The sequence below is a fragment of the Myxocyprinus asiaticus genome, chromosome 38, assembly GCF_019703515.2.
Source record: "Myxocyprinus asiaticus isolate MX2 ecotype Aquarium Trade chromosome 38, UBuf_Myxa_2, whole genome shotgun sequence".
NCBI classification, from domain to species: domain Eukaryota; kingdom Metazoa; phylum Chordata; class Actinopteri; order Cypriniformes; family Catostomidae; genus Myxocyprinus; species Myxocyprinus asiaticus.
This window is the reverse complement of record NC_059381.1, coordinates 34270332-34289903: the sequence shown is the minus strand read 5'-3', so window position 1 is coordinate 34289903 and position 19572 is coordinate 34270332. Positions and strand designations below refer to the sequence as shown.

Here is a 19572-nt window from a genome sequence, read left to right as displayed (position 1 = left end):
GATTTTGGCTCACATTTAACAAAAACCAACCAATTCACTATCTCAAAAAATTAGAATATGGTGACATGCCAATCAGCTAATCAACTCAAAACACCTGCAAAGGTTTCCTGAGCCTTCAAAATGGTCTCTCAGTTTGGTTCACTAGGCTACACAATCATGGGGAAGACTGCTGATCTGACAGTTGTCCAGAAGACAATCATTGACACCCTTCACAAGGAGGGTAAGCCACAAACATTCATTGCCAAAGAAGCTGGCTGTTCACAGAGTGCTGTATTCAAGCATGTTAACAGAAAGTTGAGTGGAAGGAAAAAGTGTGGAAGAAAAAGATGCACAACCAACCGAGAGAACCGCAGCCTTATGATTGTCAAGCAAAATCGATTCAAGAATTTGGGTGAACTTCACAAGGAATGGACTGAGGCTGGGGTCAAGGCATCAAGAGCCACCACACACAGACGTGTCAAGGAATTTGGCTACAGTTGTTGTATTCCTCTTGTTAAGCCACTCCTGAACCACAGACAATGTCAGAGGTGTCTTACCTGGGCTAAGGAGAAGAAGAACTGGACTGTTGCCCAGTGGTCCAAAGTCCTCTTTTCAGATGAGAACAAGTTTTGTATTTCATTTGGAAACCAAGGTCCTAGAGTCTGGAGGAAGGGTGGAGAAGCTCATAGCCCAAGTTGCTTGAAGTCCAGTGTTAAGTTTCCACAGTCTGTGATGATTTGGGGTGCAATGTCATCTGCTGGTGTTGGTCCATTGTGTTTTTTGAAAACCAAAGTCACTGCACCCGTTACCAAGAAATTTTGGAGCATTTCATGCTTCCTTCTGCTGACCAGCTTTTTAAAGATGCTGATTTCATTTTCCAGCAGGATTTGGCACCTGCCCACACTGCCAAAAGCACCAAAAGTTGGTTAAATGACCATGGTGTTGGTGTGCTTGACTGGCCAGCAAACTCACCAGACCTGAACCCCATAGAGAATCTATGGGGTATTGTCAGGAGGAAAATGAGAAACAAGAGACCAAAAAATGCAGATGAGCTGAAGGCCACTGTCAAAGAAACCTGGGCTTCCATACCACCTCAGCAGTGCCACAAACTGATCACCTCCATGCCACGCTGAATTGAGGCAGTAATTAAAGCAAAAGGAGCCCCTACCAAGTATTGAGTACATATACAGTAAATGAACATACTTTCCAGAAGGCCAACAATTCACTAAAAATGTTTTTTTTATTGGTCTTATGATGTATTCTAATTTTTTGAGATAGTGAATTGGTGGGTTTTTGTTAAATGTGAGCCAAAATCGTCACAATTAAAAGAACCAAAGACTTAAACTACTTCAGTCTGTGTGCACTGAATTTATTTAATACACGAGTTTCACAATTTGAGTTGAATTACTGAAATAAATGAACTTTTCCACGACATTCTAATTTGAGATGCACCTGTATTATAGTTATAAAGGAAAAGATAAGCTGTAGTAATCATGTCAGAACACTAGATGGCGCTACATGTTTACTTGTTTTTGAATACCATTATTGCTTCACCAATTTACACTGGGCAAATGATGTGCTGTTCTGGTGTCAATATAACATGTCATTACAGCACTAATGTATCTGTTCTAAGAATTATATGCTACTGGGTCACCACCAAATATGATTTAAAGGGATAGTTCACCAAAAATGAAAATTTCTCTCATCATTTACTCACCCTCATGCCATCCCAGATGTGTATGACTTTCTTTATGTCTGCTGAACACAAATTAAAATTTTAAGTAGGATATCTCAGCACTGTAGGTTCATACAATGCATGTGAATTTTGACCAGAACTTTGAAGGTCCAAAAAGCAAATAAAAGCAGCATAAAAGTAAATTTATAGTAAAAAAAAAAAAGGACTAAATATTGATCTGTTTCTCACCCACATATGGATTTAACCACTGGAGTCTTATGGATTACTTTTATGCTGCCTTTATGCTGTGTGCTTTTTGGAGCTTCAAAGTTCTGGCCACCATTCACATGCATGTAGCTGAGACATTCTTCTAAAAATCTTAATTTATGTTCAGCAGAAGAAAGTCATACGCATCTGGGATGGTACACTTGAAAAAAAAAAATTAGGTTTAACTTAATTTAATTGTAAACATTGGTTCCACACAATGAGGCAGCGAAAACCTAAATTAACTAAGTCAACCTAACTTAAATTTGATCTGTTTAAATAACTCTACTGAACCACACAGCGCACACACACACACACACACACACACACACACACTGATCAGCCACAACATTAAAACCTCCTGCCTAATATTGTGTAGGTCCCCCTTGTGCCGCCAAAACAGCGCCAACCCGCATATCAGAATAGCATTCTGAGATGCTATTCTTCTCACCACAATTGTACAGAGTGGTTATCTGAGTTACCGTAGACTTTGTCAGTTCGAACCAGTCTGGCCATTCTCTGTTGTTACAGAAATACTCAAACCAGCCCGTCTGGCACCAACAATCATCCATGCGATTATCTAATCAGCCAATCATGTGGCAGCAGTGAAGTGCATAAAATCATGCAGATACGGGTCAGGAGCTTCAGTTAATGTTCACATCAACCATCAGAATGGGGAAAAATGTGATCTCAGTGATTTAGACCATGACATGATTGATGGTGCCAGATGGGCTGGTTTGAGTATTTCTGTAACTGCTGATCTTCTGGGATTTTCACACACAACAGTCTCTAGAATTTACTCAGAATGGTGCCAAAAACAAAACACATCCAGTGAGTGACAGTTCTGTGGACGGAAACGCCTTATTGATGAGAGAGGTCAACAGAAAATGGCCAGACTGGTTCGAACTGACAAAGTCTACGGTAACTCAGATAACCGCTCTGTACAACTGTGGTGAGAAGAATATCATTTCTGAAAGCTCTTCTGATATGCGGGTTGGCTCTGTTTTGGTGGCATGAGGGGGAACTACACAATATTAGGCAGGTGGTTTTAATGTTGTGGCTGATCGATGTGTGTATATATATATATATATATATATATATTATTATTTTTTTTTTGTACTGTATGACAAGTTTGGTGTTGCTGAGAGTTTACAGATCCCCAATCAGTCATTAAATCCTAAAAATTCTATTAATTTATTTTTTTTTACATGACAAACTCCCTTAAATCCCAACATAACAGAACATTAAACACTAAGAAGTTTCCTACTTATTTCATTTTGCATAGAATTACACTCAAATAACACTTAATTTTAAAATGTACTCTCCCAGTCCCATGGACAGCATGCTTGGAACTTGAAATCCCCTGCCCGGTTTCAGCAATACATTGATGCAACAAATATTATTCACAATCCCAACACAATTTAAGTGAACGTAGATGGATTTTACACAATGAAATTAAGTTGTAACAGAATGCTAAAGAATTGTTGCATTAGCTCTCTATAAATAAGTTAACATGATTTTTACTACTTATTGAGTTAAGTGAACACCATCTGTTAGAATAATGAAATATATTACAAATGAAATAGCAATGTGATCAAATCACTTTTTGTTGACTACTGAATATCACTTGGACTTTACGCAATATAATTATGTTCTCACCTCAAACATAAATGTATTAAGTTGATTTCAAGTGTACTGCTTTAGTATTTTAGATGGCTTTCCCTTTTTTACAGTGCACGAGTGTGAGTAAATGATGGGAGAATTTTCATTTTTGGGTAAACGAACCCTTTAATACACTGGATAAAATATTAAACAATTTTTCAAGATGGAAATCATATTAGTTACCTTTCTTTTATCACAATTAAGTTAATAAAGTTAGGAACACTTTTTTCTTCTAGTGAAAGATCATTTCACTACTTTGGTTCCAGGTACAACGCATTAACTGAAATGAAAAACTGACGATTAAAAAATATTCCTAGCATCTTTCTTTTTTTTTCATTTTTAATTAAAGAAATGTTTTAAACTGAAAAATGTTTTCTGGGGGATATTTGATGAATTCCAATTGAAAGTGATCATCCCTATGCCCTATATTCACTCCAAAGGACAGAGCTCTTGATGTGGGCACTCTGAAGGGAGCATGGCATTACTGTATGAATGTACCCTACGCTAGTCTCGTTATTTTTTCATGAAAAAAATAATTTTCTTACTTTCGTTTGGAACGACCCTTCGAGTGGCATCCCGTCCCCACAGTGCCCTTAAAGGGCGCAAAAATGCAGTTTAGAAAACACCCATTGTTTTATGGGAAAATACCACCACAGAAATATGCGAGTATTATCAATGGATTGAATGAACTATGTGATAATGTGTTGTGGTATTTGTTGGTTTCTCTCACTTTAAAACATTCAATCCTGTTTGATAAAATTACTCAACTCTTTATGATAGGCCTACCAAAATTCATGTAAACGAACCTCCAATCCCTCACTGATCAAGGGCAAACTTTAGCTCTTTATTTCCAACCTGTTCTTTTTGTTGGCATTGTGTAAATAAGTAATTATTAATAAAATGCTTAAATTTGACCACAGCATATTTCTGAAAGTCTGCTACACCCTTTTATAGAAATTCTTTAATTACAGCACATGCATATTGATTTTTTGAAAGTTATTGTTCAAACAAATGCTGCATAACAGGAATGACTCTGACTGATTTCAATAGTATTTACATAGTTAACACAAACAGGGAAGCTAACATGGCATTGTGGTGAGACAGATAATATCATGTGGCATAAAAGCTCCAGAAAGTATGCTGGACATTAACGCAGCGTTTAACAAAACTTCATAAACTCACCTCCTTTTCTGAAGAGGTAGATTGGCACGAGATACAGCATGGAGTGTTGAATGTAGTAGATCTCCTTCTCAAAAGGAAGCTGTGAGGATGACAAAAGTACATTTAGACAACAAAACATGCTGAGAACCCCAGATTCTAGGTTTATTAGTAGTATTTGCGAGTTTCTTTGCTCATTCTTGAGGTTACATTTTAAAACAAACCCCTATGTTTTAAACTATATTTGTTGTAAATTTGACATACAAGGGAACTATCATCTATTTGTATATGCAAAAATCTGATTCGAAAGATATGCAAAATGGCATGCTGACAAAGGAACTACTTCATGCTACTACTAAACAAATAAGAGATCACAACTCTACTATAGCTCTGTGAATACTAGTGGTCTACTGATATGGGGTTTTTGGTGGCTGATGTCGATACCAATATCTAGAGATCAAGGTGGCCAATTGGGATACTGCTATTCACACAGTGGCAAGTGTCATCTGCAAACAAATGCGACCCCACCCGTCTGTCCTTGAGTCATATAGTACTGTCACACATGAACAATGCTCTCTTACAGCTTCACAAGATCTGTTTCCATGTCCCCCTTTATTTGTTGGTTTCCTGTACTATACTGTTTCCTTCCTCTTTAGCAGCTCACTGATCGTTAGGCAGTTAAATGAGATATCTGACACCCGTATACACACACTAGTGCCCGACTGATATATTGGTTGGCCAATATTATCGGCCGATATTAGCCTTTCACCGATATATCGGTATCGCGTATATTTTACCAATATGCGCCTATATGAAAACTTTTTTTCAGAACATATAACACAGAAAACAACGCTTTAGAATTGGTGTCATAGCGTAGTTTGTCCAGCAGAGAGTGCCCCGACTCCATTGTTTACAGAGCTGACGGTGGTCCTGCAGACAGGCGAAGTTAAACGGTGTGGATTTGAGTGATCTCTTCTCCTTAAATTGCAAACTAGTTTGTGAAATACATACTGGAAAGTTAATAAATAATTACCCCATTTTATATAACTAATATAACATTAACCCTGTCCCTGACAACCATGTCACTTATGTCTGTTTGCTGTTAGCCAGCTACAGTTTGTCAGTGCAGTCAGTAATGTAGCAGATTGAAAGGTAAACAGAGCATATTTTTGCAGCTCAGCAGACAACGGTGCGGTGGTGGATTGTGTGTGAGTGTTGATTTCATGTTATGTTGTTACCTAGTTGGTGAGACACAATGCTGGAAAGAAAATAAAGTCCATCTTTTACTCTCTGTGGCAATGAGCTTACAGCTAACTAGCTAATCACGTAGCTACTTTCATTGCTTGTCAGCTGAGTGGAAGCTAATGAGTAAACATGTATTCACCAAACTGTTTTGTTCAGGATTCACAGTTTCGTACCCCTTCAACCGAACAATTCCAGTCGTTGCATTTATAAAATGTAATATTTAAAAGTCTGGTTTTCCAGACATTAAAATAGGATATGTAATAAAAGTAGATTTAATAAATAGAATATTTGCCCTGTGTAAATAATAATATATAGGAACTGTATCTAAAATAAATGACGGGTGATACATACTAATACAACAGGCTGGAAAAATAGACATTTATTCATTTTAATATCCTTTATATATATTTTTTTGAATGTGTTGAAACTTGACACCGGGCGACGCACCCTAAAAACGGCACCGTTTTCTTTCTCTCTCGTAACTGTAAATGAGTTTAAATGCCAACATCATCATATATGTCGAAAGGATTGAAGCCTGTCATGCAAAACAAGAGCTCATTGATGTCAGTAAATGAGTCTGCTTTATTATTCAATCAGTTACTCGTGGTCGGAGTCTGCCGTATATATTTAGTTTATGCGTAGGGTTATGTCCTACATAAATGTAATGGTGCCACGCTCAAATATTTAGTAGTGTAAATTGTGACTTAGTACCCATTTACGCCACAACTAGGCTAAGTTGTATAGCTGGTGCAACCGGCCCCTGATGTTTATTTAGCTATTTATTTTATTTTTATTTATTCTTTATTTAAATGGTCAGCATTTGACTGATACTAAACAGTACTGATGTTTATTTAGCTATTTATTTTATTTTTTATTTATTCTTTATTTTAATGGTCAACATTTGACTGATACTAAACATACAGTACTGATTTTTATTTTATTTATTCTTTATTTAAATGGTCAGCAATTGACTTATACTAACAGTACTGATGTTTAAGCTATTTATAGTATTTTTATTTATTCTTTATTTTCTCTGTTCATTTCTAGAATTTGTTGACAATGTATAATAATAATGTCAAATGTACTTTGATAAAAATATTTAAGAAAGCAGCCTTCTGAGTACCTTTGCATAGTCATATCGGTGCAAAATAGGTGCACAATCCACATATAAAAGATCCGTTTTCATTCCAGCTCAAAAATTAACTATATCGGTCACCATATCGGTAATCGGTGAATTTTTCCTCTCTAAAATTGGTATAAAAAAATCCCATATGGGTCGGGCTCTAACACACACAAACTTTAACTTCCGTGAGTCTGGTCTAATTCTAGTTTTGTTTACTCAGAAACACTGCCGTATTTATCAGTGATCTGGGAATACAGTGTTTCACACATACTCTGGCCACATCCACACTAATCCATTTCGGTTTCAAAAATGCATAGATTATGCTACATTTACCCCTCTCATCCAAACTGGAATGCCGTTTTCCTCCATCAGAAAAACGCTATTACCGCATGCTTTTAGGAAACTGAAAATGGAGTTTTCAAACAAAAATGGATTAGTGTAAACAAAATGTGATTAATCGTGATTAAAAACCTTTTATCATCTGGCAGCACTAAATTAAATAAGAACAACAGAACAAATGAGACTGAAAATAGGCCTAAGGGGACTGCGAGGTAACTTTACAATGTGTGGTGAAGGAAACGGACTTCATACATCCACTAACAACCAAAAATTAAATAATTAAAAATAAATAAAAAAATGAACACTGAATAATACAGTTTTTTGTTGTAATCGAGCAACACATTCCAATTATTCTTAACTCTAGGACTGCACATTAAACTCTTATCCTACATAAATCCATGGAGTTATATAAGGCCTTACTCAAACTTTCAGGTTCAATGGAGCACACACGCACACACAATAGAAAGGAAAGCACACCCAACTGAGTCAATGCAGTTTTACTTTTAAACATTAGACTACATTCAGCACAAATGTTTGAACCATCACACGACACTAAAAAGTTCAACATGACAATACAACCTTTTCTGTGCTCCTGCCCTGTTTTTTACGTCAGTCAAGTCTGTCAGTCTGCTCTGAGATTTTTCTTTGTTATGAATATCTATTCTTTTAACTCTATTGTTGTTTCATGGTCTCTTGAATGCAGAATAATTATTCTCCATGTCTGGGGAAAAGTCAACTGCTATGAACGAGATTGTGTTGATAGAAACGGGATGTCAATTTAACACGTAAATTTAGTACATATCACACATACCGAGAGCAGGCAACACAGAACGAGTCAGGAACCAATCACACAGGACGTGTTCTATGCATTCAAAAACAGCTGGATGGAGCAAAACAGAATGTAACAGAATACAGGAGGTCTCGAGACATGTTTTTAAAACGGTTTCAACTTTCATGGTGTAAGACGTAAAGAAAAAAAAAAGAAATAAATAGCACAGACGGAAGGGCAAGATCTTCTGCTAAACATCTGCTTTTGTGTTCCACGGAAAAAAAGCAAGTCATATGGGTTTGGAACAACATGAAGATGTGTAAATGATGAGAGAAATTAACTTACCAGTCTGGTGTTGACCACTGGGAAGAGGAGGGCTAGAAGGGCTCCATTCAGCATGTGGACTTGAAGCCTTTAAAACAGAAAAGATTGTCAATATCACAGTTGAAAACTCACCATAACATGAGAAGAGTTTTTTTCTTTTTAAATTAGGCAAATAAAAGACACTACATTTACAGTATGTACAACACTACAGGAGCACTGGCATAGGTCTAAATCACACTTGAACAATATAGTGACATTTTAAATAAATTAAATAGAACATTTGGAAATTAAATAAAAGGTTTAGTACCATAGAGACAACTATTTAGTCATTTAAAAAAATATTAAAGCAGTAATAGTATTATTTTGAGGTGTAATAACAGCCGGTTCATATAATTATTTATTTGTAACATTCTGACTCCATTCTGACTCCTAAATTCAATTTTATGATCAAGCATTTCTCAAATGTAAATACTTTAATGATACTATTACTGTTAAAATACATGTTTCTGATATCAAAAGATGGAATGTAGATTAGTTTGGGAGTTATGAAGATGTAAATCAAACAAGTTAAAACTAGTTTTTTTTGTAAGGAAAGTCATTACATTTACATTTCAGAACAACATGAGGGTGAGTAAATGCTGAGAGAATTTACATTTTTGGGTGAACTATCCGTTTAATACCTGACCCCCACAATTTTACAAACAACTGTGAAAAACAGGTTGAAGTACAAATAACGCTGTATCCTGGTGCAACTAGGCCATTCCTGTGCACAGTCTCTTGATTAGCACTCATTAGAAATGCCAGCTAACGGCCTTGTGAAGCCATGACTGCTTTTTTGCATGCAAATCAGTTCACAAGTATTTCCGCAGCTGTACTTCAACTACACTGTATACAGATGACATGTAGTCTTTTTAACACATACGCATACTGTATTTAGACTGCCATGGCATTCCCTTCTAAAACAGACAAAAGAAATGACACACTAGGTGTTTGTGACATGCTGAATTGTTAAACTAAGAGTTCCACACAACAATTTATTTCAGAGCTAAACAGTATGGGCCAGTATAAAAGAGATTTAGGCCAGTTGATGGAACTGTCACTTGCCCAATCAGGTCTGTGCTGCTTTGCCAGAACATTATGTTCACTCAACATAAACATGTTTTTATATCTTAAACATTTTGATTGGTGTGATATGTTAAAAATCCTGTGATTTAAATAAGTCATCAAGGTAATGCCATCTAGCTGGTCAACATAGAAAGGGTTTGTCAAAATTGCAAGAATTAATTAATACCCACATTTCACAACTAGAAGTTTTTTACTTCACTTAATTACTTGACACTTTTGTTCCTTTAATACAATTACTTTCGTAAAAACACATTTTCTAATAATGCAAATAAAAAGCACTTTGAGCTGCATTTAATGTACCAAAGGTGGTACACAGATAAAATGTATTATTGTACTATTATTATTATTATTATTATTATTATTATTCATGGAGTTACATTACATTTGCACTGTGTTTTGCAAATTTTAAAACATAATTATTTATAGTAAATTGCTTTTGAAAATAAATAAGTAACTTTAAATGAAAAATCAAAAACAAAATTCTGCTGCATATAAAATATGTTGTTGCTAAAAAATGTATGTATTTTGTTACAGGGTCAGGGAAATGAATAAATATTTTTACTAATAGCAATTATTAATATTATTATTACTACTACTACTACTAATAATAATAATTAATAATAATTATAACAATAATCATGGAGTTACATTATAGTTGCATGTTGTAGGGTTGCTGCGATACCAAAATTTTTACTTCGGTACAATACCAGCCCTGGTACCTCAGTATCGATACTAAATCGACACTATAATCAACAAATAAAAAGCCTCAGATTTACACAGAAAATGATGATTAAAAGAACTGCATAAAGTCTCACAGATACAAATTATGTGTTTTCAGTTGTAATTTTTCTTGATTCCATGTTAAATGTTTTAATTAAATCTTATGATCAAATGGTGTTTAATCAAATTGATACATACAGTTTTAATCAAATAAAAACATAATATATATATATTACATACACACACAAAAAAATTGCAATTTTATTTTTGGTAAAATAAAATGCTGCACAACAGAGCTTCACAGTATTAATACAAATATTAATTTTAAAAAATCTGATTACCTGTGGCATAAGGCTGCTTGCGTTTGTGATATTGCTTACAGATAAAAATACAACCACTTAATACTACATAGTTGTTATTATGAGTATTATTGCTACTTTTTGAATATTACATTTCTATACAGCAGTTATATTTTTCTGTCTTCAATTTCATGCATCCATTTGAATAGAGCTTTCATTTTAGTGGGACTTTTATTTTGACAGACTTTTGAGTTCTTCCTGTTTTTCTGGTTAGTTATATCAAGCTTCCCATTAATGCTGGGATACTCCCATTGCAACTCTCAAGCTGAAATCTCTGAGCTACACCAGAGGAGTTCATTTAAGTGTTAACAGCCATTTATACTCTAAACACACTGCAAGAAAATTAAGCACCAGTAGTGTGTGTTGAAGCAGATGACAGAACAGAGTGGCACCTCTTGTTCGTTCTGTAGCGTGCAGCGCATGTGACTGTATAATATTTAATTAAATTACACCCTTCTGCTGTTTAATGATCACACTTGGCCATATCATGAGGTTTTTTTATTTTATTTTCAAATTGTCATTGATTTTATCTCAAATTTGTCACATATATCATTTTGCTAATGACAGCATACTGTAATATGGTACAAAAATTAGCAACAAGATGATATCTTACTGTTAAAAATGTTTGGTATCATGATAACGTTAGTACCAGTAAACTATGCAACACTAACATGTTGTTGCTAAAAATTACATTTATTTAAATGTTCTTCTGGCAGGGTCAGTGAAAATGTTGGTAGGACAAATAATACATTTTTCTAGTAGCAATTATATTATTTTTCATGGAGTTCATTATAGTTGCAGAGTTTCCAGCATTTGTTTGCAAATTAAAGAAAACGTCAAATATATTTTTGATGCATATTTTATAAAATATGTTGTTGCTAAAAAAATTATTTATTTTGTTACCGGGTCAGTGAAATTAATAAATATTTTTACTAATAGCAATTATTATTAGTATTATCATCATCATTATGAAGTTACATTATAGTTGCATAGTTTGCAGCTATATTTGCTAATTAAAAAACTAATAAATTATTTGTAGTAAATTGTTTTTAAAGAAAACAACATTAAATGAAAACAATTCTGGTGCATATAAAATATGTATTTATTTTGTTACAGGGTCAGTGAAATGAATAAATACATTTACTAATAGCAATAATCATTATTAATACTATTAATAATAATAGTAATAATAATAATAATTAGGGGTCAAGCCCTAAAAGGGCGAAGACCCCTATTGTAAACGTTAGTGTTCTTATTATTCTTTTTTTTTTTTTTGCCATGGGAGTCTATGGCAGCCCATAGAACCGGTCGCAGAAAAGTTATGAAATTTTTGTACACAGCTAGAGGACAGTCTGAACTGATACCACAGCAAATTTGGAGTCTGTAACTCAAACCCTTTAGCGCCACCAACAGGTCAAAATTTCACTCATGTTTACGCTAATAACTTTTGAACTGTAAGTCCTAGAGACAAAATTCTTGATTCCCCCTGATTCCTGAGCTCACGGCGAGTCGAATGCACTGGTTTCGATTTCCACCCGACTTGATTTTCTGCCATTTTGAATTAAGAAAACAAGTTTTTCGCTACTCCTCCTACAATTTTTGTCCGATTTCCACCAAAATTGTTTTAAAGCGATCGTGAGATAGAGCTACACAAAAGTCATCACTTTTTTTTTTCTATGTTTAAAATCGTTCCTGAGAAATGACTTCACGAATTTGACGACGAACACGCCAAAATGGACTTCATGCTGTATCTCCAACACTTTGACAGACAGTGATATTCCATGATATTCTGCGTTTTATAGCTAATGCCATTTTTATGATTATACTCCATGATTCCATCATCCCAGAGTATAACCAGACTCTGATCATTGAATTATTGAAAATTAATTCACAGCCCGAGGTGCGATGGCCGTATCAACACGCTACCAAATCAGGGTGTGACTTAGTTTTCAAAAAAATCAGTGATCCGACCGTCATCACTGTCTAAAGTTTATAAAATCTTTTTGTGGTTAACAATTTTTTTTTTGTTCCAACATTGCAGATGCATTTTATACTATATCAATACTTAAACTATTTCATCAAAACAAAGCAGAGATGACAGCAGATGAGCAGAAAATGTCTGTGAAAGGGCTTCGTTCATGACAGTTAACCGTTGACATTGTTTCACAACCATCACCTGCAGTGATAAAACGATACGAATTTGTGTATTTGACTCCTACTCCAAGTCCTGATTGTTACCATGCTTTTGTGCATGTAACAAAAACCTTGTTAGCAACAACAGTTCTATTATACTAAAATATTTTCCAGGACAAATAATTATTTTCCAGGACATTTAGGTATTTATTTTTTTCATTTTCAATGACTGGAAAACTGCACTGCAAAATTTCAGGTTTTCCAGGATGCGTGGGAACCCTGCAGGAGCTTTCCACTTTAATATGCAGTAAAAGGAATGAGCTAGATTCAAGCTCATACGATCCATTTCGGAGGAAAACCATTTAGAATGTGACTTATCTAAAATTCATGTCATCTCTGAGGTTATTAATAATTTATTGTCATCTAGTGGCATTACCAGTACAGCTAGTCTCTCATTCAGTACATTAGAAGCTCTCAAGAGGAATTCAGCACCTTATTATGAAGATTCAAAATAGAGCAGAGGAACATTATCAGCGTTGTGTTAAAGCAGTCACCTCCACTGTGAAGCCATTTACTGCAACAGAGAAAAGGCTTTAACACAAGCTCTTATCTTTATGATGTCCACATCAGAACAATTACGGTCTACTCACTGGGCTTCCTTTAGTAAGGGGGTGAAGTCAGCTGAGGCTGTCTCCCTTGCTGCCCCTATGGGAAGAACCTGCCCTGCTGCCCCTCTCTGAATGTCTGTCCCTCTATTAGCCTCAGCTGACTCTCCTGCTCCTCTGCCACAAACAAACAAGTAACGATAAAATTCCACTGTTACTCCAGTTTATTTCTTGACAAAAGCCAATGAATAATCTGTTTGGCTATTAACTTGCCATCTAACTATGCTAGCTATCCTAGCTAGCTACCTCTGTAGCTGTTTCTTCCTCATCTGGTGGTGGATTTTGCTCTCTCTTCTTGAAATATTTAAAAATGCTCATGATCTGAAAATCAAGGGTACAAACATTAAGCTTAAAACGGTAGCGTTACTTCAACTTGATTAGTTAATATTACAAATAGCCTAATGTTACACGATGAGCCAACTTGCTCCTCAGATGCTGAAAATAGTTAAGTTATCAGAGCCGTTAGTAATAACGTTAACGTTAGCTAATTAGCTAACGTTAGCTAGCTAGATATAACGTAACATACGTTATACATTGTTTTTCACGACAAGCTGTCGGATATGTCAGTTGACATAAGCGAGGAGACTTACAGCTAGCATCGTTAGCTAATGTTAACGTTACCTAACATTAAAGTTACCTAACTTAGCTAACGTTAAATTAACGTTAATTATCAATGATAACTTCTGCGGTAACATTATCCGTTTGCTGTCCTACATTAATAATGATAAAATTGTGTTTGGACTAGTGGATAACTGCAGTGGATACTGTAACGTTAGTTAACGTTACTTACAGGCCCGGTTCCAGATCAAAATCACTGAGGGTGCTTCTGAAAATAGTGGGGGTGCTCTGTATAAAGTGGACACATTTTTTAATAGATTAAATTATATGTTTAAATGCTACTAAAACAACATACAAGTTTTTTGTTTTTTTTAAATGTACAAAACATTTATTGCTTCATTATTTTTATTTAAATGATCTGTCGCTGAAAAAGACAGCAACATGCTGCGCCTGCAGATTACTGATTTGCAGATACTGATTTGCAAAATCATACACGTTTATAAGTTTTGATGCAGCATTTTGTGCATTCACAAAATGCAGGGATTTTGTGTGTTTGCTGGGATTCAAGGAAATCTGCTTGCCAATTTACAGTATTAGTCTTACATATTCAATTGAGCAGGGGTGTGCAATTATTTTGGAACAGGGGCCACATCAGCCGTTAAGTAGAGAGAAGATAAAAAGTTCTGCATATTTGTATCTTTTAAGCCCAGTAGTAGTAGTGCACTCATGCACTCAATGAATGATGCACAATTTTCTGAAGTGTGTACTGACTGATGGGACCATTCTGTGATTACTTTAAGTTTTGCTGCTACTTTTCTATCATGTGTTAGTAACACTGAATAAAGGCTGAGTAGAATTGTTAATTGTTTATTTTACCATACTTCAGTGCAGTGGTAATTTAGTATTCAATTCAACACACTACATTAGGAGTTTGGTTTAATAGTAAAATATGATCTCTGATTGGGGTGTTGCATCTATTATCTGGCAACCCTGAGCATATTAAAAGCTTGTGGATGCGCGATAGGTCCCAAAGCCAGACAAATGAAAGATCTAATAAAAAACGTTCATGATAAATTGACCCATGGGCAGTAGTTTGCCCTGGTCTGCAATTGAGGGTGCTCTAAGCTTCGTTTGAGGGTGCTGACTGACTGGGAGTGAGAGATGCTTTGCCGAAGCAATGGCGCAAAACACAACATTAGAGATCTTTTATGTTATTATGAGGAGTGTAAAAATATTTTCGGTTCATTATGAAACTGTGGTGGGACAAATTAGACTGTGGAGGGCCAACACAGTCTAGGTAATTAATGGGAAACACTGAGGTAGTAGGCAAATGTTGAGATGTTTTAATGAATTTGAGTTAATTATTTTATTCAATTATTACTATACATCATCACTGTGACATGGTACCAAAAAAAACCATGATTTTGTCACCCCTTTACTGGCAAAAAGTACAGTTTAACAACTGTTTTTATTAGTAGTACAGCTCAAGTAATGCTTAGTAAAATCATGAGAAGCCACTTCTATCAGGTGACAATCTGTAGCTCAAGCCATATTTCTGCAAGATCTTATCATAGTTCCTGTTGTATCTGCGTCATTTTAATTAACCTCATTTTCAACTGCAGATAACATGCATGTGGTGACACAGTAATATCACATTACCAGTCACCCCGTGTCAAAGGGATTGACAACTTTAATCTTTTTAAGCTGTAAGGCCACCGACAGCATTACTTTCCAGTCAATCTGACTGGAGCTTCAGTCATGGCCCCACCCACCACTTTTACACTTCTAGAAACACAACTGGCCAGGATATACTCACTCCTACCCCATAAAAGCTTTCCCTCATTGGTTTTGTGCCAGCTTCAATAGAAAATTACATTTTAATCAATATGAAATGGCGTTCGCAACCTATTTGACTTCTAGTTGGGTTGGACCTATTTGTACCTCAATGGCAACTGAAAAGGTTTGAGGTTGAGAATGATATAGTGCCAGCCAACTAGAGGGGAACTCTAAGAATCATGAGTCATTTATAGTTTTACTCCGCTAACACTGCGTAGAAACATTATATCTAAAGCATTCCATTCACAGTCCATGGACCGCATTGTAAAGTGTCTTCCTCAAAAGGGACAATATTGATAGAGAAGGCTCTTCTACCTCTAACTCCAGTTCCTGAGAGAACAACTACTTGGGATTGAACCTGCAACCTCTGAATTGGTGCTTAAGGACCATGACTACCCTAAACGTTTATAGCATATATGGAGTCGGTCCACCAAGCCTAGAGCAACTTAAAGTTAAGTGCTATGCTCTGACAACACAAGATCATGACCTCCAACTCTCTGGGGGAAATAACCTGCAACCTAACGTTACCAGTCCAGTCTTAATGGACATCAGGCTTCTACCACTCCGATATTAAAAGAAGAAAGAGACTTTCTGGGGTTAAATGATTTGCTAAATAGTGCTAAAGCAGAGGTTATGAACTGTATCTTATCACTTAGAGAGTTTTTTTTTTTTTTTAGCAGTTTCTCCTTTAATAGCTGGTATGTTAGATCCATATAAAAATATAGAGTTTCTCTTGCACTTAAAGGAATAATCCATGTCGATAATCCAAAAAAAAAAGAAGAAAAAATTATTTTGACTCGTCTCTCCTTTTCTTTAAAAAAAAAAAACAAACAAAAAAGCACAAATGGAGGTTACAGTGATACATTTACATTATTTTTAGAGGGTTTAAAAGGCGGAAATGTAAAGTTTATAATTTTATGAAAGTATTTACATTAATTATTCTTTTAAAACTTGAGTATCATTTGAGCTTTAAAGTTGTTAAAAACATTGTTATTACTGTCGTTTTAGGGTTTACAGTTTTATGTCCTTACGGCAATAAACGTTTGCCATTAACTGTCAAGAATTGTAAAATTGAATTTACATTAACAGAAAAGGTTAGTAAGCAATTTGATTACACTAAAATCATTTTAACACGTATTGTCCCCATTCACTTCCATTGTAAGTGCCTCACTGTAATCCAGATTATTTTTTTTATTTTATTTTTTAAGAAAAGGAGGGGCAAGTCGATTTTTTATTTTTTTTTGGTAATCAACATTATGCCACAAATGCTGTCGATTGAGCTTAACTTTTATTGTATTAAACACAAAGATGAAATCAACTTAACGAGCCAGCTAAATAAGCAAAAGGGTCACTGTATGAACACTCCAACTTGGCCAAATTGGTTATTAATGGTGCACCGATCTAAATCGGCCAATCTTTGTCTTAAGTCTGTGATCGGTGATCGGCTGATCACGCCTAGAATCAGGGCCGATCTTTTTTGCAGCATGCAGAGAATCACACATACACTGCTACTCTAATGAATGAGCTCTTTCTCCGCCATTGATGCATGACAGTGTGGCCTCTGGAGGGCCATTCACAAAGAACGTTCAAAACAGCTAGGTGGAGGACAAAAGAATAGAGAAAACACATTTTTCAAAGCTGAGCTACTTACGAGTTGTTATTCTTAAGAACGTAATGTGCCACCTTGCGATATTTGCAATATGTGGCTTTATGCTTGCTGAAGAAAAACTCTGGATCGGATACGAGCAGGACAATGGCTTGTCAGTTCTTCACTGAGAAAAGAATCTCACTGGTCACTGCCACGAGAGTCCACCCCACCAAATGCCTCCCATTATTTCAAATAGTGGTTGGCCAATATATTGTTGAAGCTGATGAATCAGCCAGTATTCTGAATTTAATTTATTATCTGCAGATACATTTTTCCATTTGGCCAATAAGTTTCTCAAGCCACGAGGGTGCAGAGAATCGCCTGCTTGCATGTGAAGGAGCCATCTGAGAAATGTAAATGACCAATCAAAGTTTGTTTTGTTGTTACTTGCCATCGTGTTACTAAAATATTAGACCGGCGTACAACAATGTCTCATTTAAAAGGTCCTGTGTGTAAGAGATTGACACGTCGGAGCTCATGATGTTTAAAGTGCTTGCATTCATCTTTTTCTCTCTCACTCCCTCTCCTCAGCAGTTCCCTGTAACTGTTAACTGTCTTGTCTAACAATGCAAATTCCATCATATACCATATGCAAATATGCGGATACCTCGTTTAAACAAATGTAATTAACTAACCTCACCAAATTTGCACAAATCCAGCGTTTTCTTCCTGTGGAGCACTGACATATCTTTCATATATGTTCTGCTCATCTATCAGCCAGCATGCTCTGTGGATATTGGTATCATCCATTAAAAAAAGAAAGTCAAACATGTTGGAAGTTGTCAGAGTCAGCAAGACTATTAACTAAGCAGGGAGCTGAATCGTTGGGGGTGTAACCACATGCACCGACTTCCCTGATTCTCCAACAACTAAGTAAATTACGTTTTCGACTGAAAATCAGCATTATCAATATATCAGAGATACCATTTAACTACAACACTGTCAAGTAATGACTATCTTAAGCATCTGCAGCCAAAGGTGTTGACAGGTCAAAGGGCTATTTTAAGAGGAGTCTGGTGATCTGCAGTGGTCGGAATCCTCATATGCTGGAGAGGCCAAACACTACAGCAGTTCCTGTTACTGGACTCAAATGGCACAAGAGGCTAAAGTAACAAGGTGACAGAGTTATTGTTAACAGATCTGCACAGGATATTTATACATTTAATTTATTCACAGCCCATGTGGTATAATATTCGTAAGTCATATCGCGATTTTGATTTTATTTAGTCGTTCAGCCTTAAACATGACATTTGTAGAGCTTTCCAGGTTGTAGTCCAAAAACCCTGAAGAGAATTTGCCATGGGTTCCCTCTAGATTTTCCAATGGGTTTTAATAATGGCAGTTTTGGATTTATAAGTAAAATAAGATCCGTGGTAAACATAACTTCACGTTACATGGACGTTTTGTTCTACAACATAAATTACACACTTTCATACCTCAAACATGAATTTTGAAGCCATATTGAATTACATACTTTTTTTAATTTTTTTTTTTATTCACATTTGAGGTATGAAAGTGTGTAATTTATGTTGTAAAACGTCCACGTATTGTCAAGTAATGCATACCACAGACCTTATTTTACTCCTAAATTGGAAAAACCCCATTACAAAAACCAACAGGAAAATCCCGAGGTAACCAATGGCGAATTAGACTTCCAGGTTCACCTCCAAATTTATGTCATTGGTCGTTTACATGCATCAGACGGCTCCTTTACATGCAAGCAAACGAGTGATTCTCAGCACCGGCCAAGCGGGAAAATGCATCGGCCGATGCAGATACTTTAAGAATACCAAATATTGGCCGATTTGTTTACCACTAGATCAAACCTTGACAGTTCTCTGCAGAGCAACCTCAGAGTACTCACCTAAAGATGACCATGGCGGTTTTGCAGGGAGGGCATGCAAGCAGGAAAATCTGAAAAAGAGGTAGTGATAAAGCTCAATGACTTTCAGAGGAAGTGAACAATTTTGTGTTGTAATCTCTGTTTTGG

At 35.7% G+C, this 19572-nt stretch overlaps 1 protein-coding gene across 2 annotated transcripts in view; it reads right to left on the bottom strand.

Moving 5' to 3' along the window:
* LOC127429357 (transmembrane protein 164-like) overlaps positions 1–19572 on the bottom strand; it is a 52632-nt gene that overhangs the window by 7437 nt on the left and 25623 nt on the right. The window contains exons 2-5 of one of the 2 annotated variants that reach the window (XM_051678340.1): positions 19447–19496; positions 18223–18309; positions 8560–8626; positions 4763–4841 (exon numbers count right to left, since the gene is read on the bottom strand). In XM_051678340.1, the coding sequence (XP_051534300.1) occupies positions 4763–4841; positions 8560–8626; positions 18223–18309; positions 19447–19496 (283 nt within the window). The remainder of the gene's footprint in view (positions 1–4762; positions 4842–8559; positions 8627–18222; positions 18310–19446; positions 19497–19572) is intronic. The other variant, XM_051678341.1, reaches the window with a different exon arrangement.